Source organism: Argentina silus (genome assembly GCF_951799395.1).
Source record: "Argentina silus genome assembly, chromosome: 5".
Classification (NCBI taxonomy): Eukaryota; Metazoa; Chordata; class Actinopteri; order Argentiniformes; family Argentinidae; genus Argentina; species Argentina silus.
The window spans coordinates 20459338-20461837 of NC_139659.1; the positions used below are offsets into that span (position 1 = coordinate 20459338).

The window sequence follows — 2500 nt, forward strand, 5'->3', positions numbered from 1 at the left end:
AGAGAGAGAGAATATCTTGCAGTGTTGAAGCAAGCCTCTTGTCTTGGTGCTGTTATGTTTCTTTCATTAGTGTCTGAGGGACTGTATATTAGTGTCTCTGAGACTTGTAATGTCTCTGTGGTTTTATTGTAGCATTTCTCAAGTTTATTACACATTTATGCCGGTGGGATGTAATGGCTTACATCATTGATTTAGAGATTTTTATCACATCTTTGGGCTTTAGAACAATGTTTCCATTTGACTTTGTCAAACTGATTGTTTTACTGGAAGACGTTTCTTCATTTTCTTTAAAAATGTATTTGAAAGCTTTTTTGTTCAAATGCTTTATACAACTTTATGCAGTATCACTGCAGTGCAGTGGACCATGTGCTGTAACGATATTTGGCTAGGTTTGATCAATATACTTGCTGTGTCAAGTATACTGGCATATACTTGCTGTGTCTGATTGTAGTGTTTGGTTTCAGTGTTTGGTGTTAATGTATTTTCCAGTTAGTTTTGGTTTCAGCGAGAATTAATGTTACGAGGATGAATCATGAGTGATTGCCTGCACATTGAGAAGCACAGAGAGAGACTTCAGCAGAGACAGACAGACAGACAGACAGACAGACAGACAGACATAGGCAGGCATTCAGGCAGAGACACAGACAGACAGGGCATGTCTTCCCCTCTATGTTAGCACCAAGCATTCCACGACCCGGACATTCTAACTCTGCATTCTGACGACACCGTGACGATCCTAGAACCTTCACTGCCAACGAGGCGGCCATTAGGGCTCCACATCTCAAACTGAGTTTGCCGTTGGCTGCGGTAGCACTGTCCTGCTAAGCGCTAAGGTTGATCTGAACAACTCCCCAGGGGTAAACTGCTGCCTGGGTCCATTTCCTCCCCACTAATCAACCCCCCTCCCTCCCTCCCTCCCTCCTCCTCTCCCCCCCGCCTTCCCTCCTCTCCCTCTGCAGCTGCTACCAGTACCACCCCAGCGGTGAAGACCTCCAGCCATGTGACGCGCTGCAGCGACAGCCAGAAGAACTACTGCGTCAACGGAGGGGAGTGCTTCACACTGGAGGTCACCCCCGGCAGCACCAAGTTCCTCTGCAGGTAGGGTGGATGGAATATGATACACACACACACACACACACACACACACACACACACACACACACACAGGTGCGCACATACACCCTCTGGCACACACACACACACACAGACACACACACTCACTCTCACTCACTCTGACACACACACACACACACACACCCCTCATCTGTCACATCTGTCACTGGATACAATGCTGACTGTTTCTAATCCAAAGCACTTCCTCGTTGCCAAGAATTCCACCAACATTCTGTCCTGTACGGCTGCTGCTGTTCTTCATTCAAACATAAACTGTGTTCCCTCTTTAGTGATCATGACAGAAGTTACCATCTTCAGAAATAAGAAATACTCTTTTTATGACCTAAAAAGTTCTCGTTTTAGTTTCCATTAAACATGTGGTTCTACCCAGCCCCTGCGGGGCCATGTTTAATTCTAGAATTCTCCATCTCTCCACAATCAGGGGCACAACATCAAACACTGCCTCAGCAGTATCCCAGCATCGCAGCACCCCCCCCCCCCCGGAAAACCGGGAGTCAGACAGAAGTGAAGGAAAGAAAGTTTAGGGACATGGGGACGGTTTTGAAGCGGAGGTGTCAGATTAGGAGAATGTTCTGGATTAAATCATTAAACAATAACAAGACCTGAGCGGAGATGAAAGGATGGAGGAACATGAGATATCACAGCAGTACTCATGTACTGGCAGGGTCAGGGAGAGAGGGAGAGAGAGGGTGTGTGTGTGTGTGTGGGGGTGGGGGTCACTCCTCTCTCTGCTTTAATTGGGCTGTTTGGGACCTCCGTAGGGGAGTTGGGCTGCCTGATGAGGGTATTGCGTGATACGAGCAAGGCTAAGCTAGCTAAGGGGAGCCGATGAAGAGGTTTAGAGGGGAGGGAGGGGAGGGGAGGGGAGGGAAGAGGAACAGGGTGAGGAGAACTGGCCTGAGCAGAGGAGAGAGAGAGAGTGACAGAGGAAGATGGGGAGGAGAGAGGAGGAGGGGAACAGGTGGAGCTTCCACTCCAGGGGGTCTCTCCTCTCACCCTACATTATTAATGTCTGCTCCTCTCATCACCACAGCAATGCCACTGTGCTCCAGTTCAGAACACACACACACACACACACAGGTGCGCACATACACACTCTGGCACACACCCACTCTGGCACACACACACACACACACACACACACACAGGTGCGCACATACACACTCTGGCACACACCCACTCTGGTACACACACACACACACACACACACACACACACACACACACCCACTCTGGCACACACACACACATACACACATGTACACACACACACACACACCAAAACACACACACACACACAAACACACACCCCTCCGAACCACATCTGTTCAGAACAAACACACACACACAAACACACCATAAGCTGG

The 2500-nt window shown here is 48.8% G+C and overlaps 1 protein-coding gene across 3 annotated transcripts in view; it reads left to right on the forward strand.

Moving 5' to 3' along the window:
- The window catches only part of nrg1 (neuregulin 1), a 70736-nt gene that overhangs the window by 51457 nt on the left and 16779 nt on the right, over positions 1 to 2500 (forward strand). For all 3 annotated transcript variants that reach the window (XM_083670628.1, XM_083670626.1, XM_083670627.1), the window contains one exon: positions 960 to 1098. In XM_083670628.1, coding sequence (XP_083526754.1) covers positions 960 to 1098 — 139 coding nt within the window. The remainder of the gene's footprint in view (positions 1 to 959; positions 1099 to 2500) is intronic.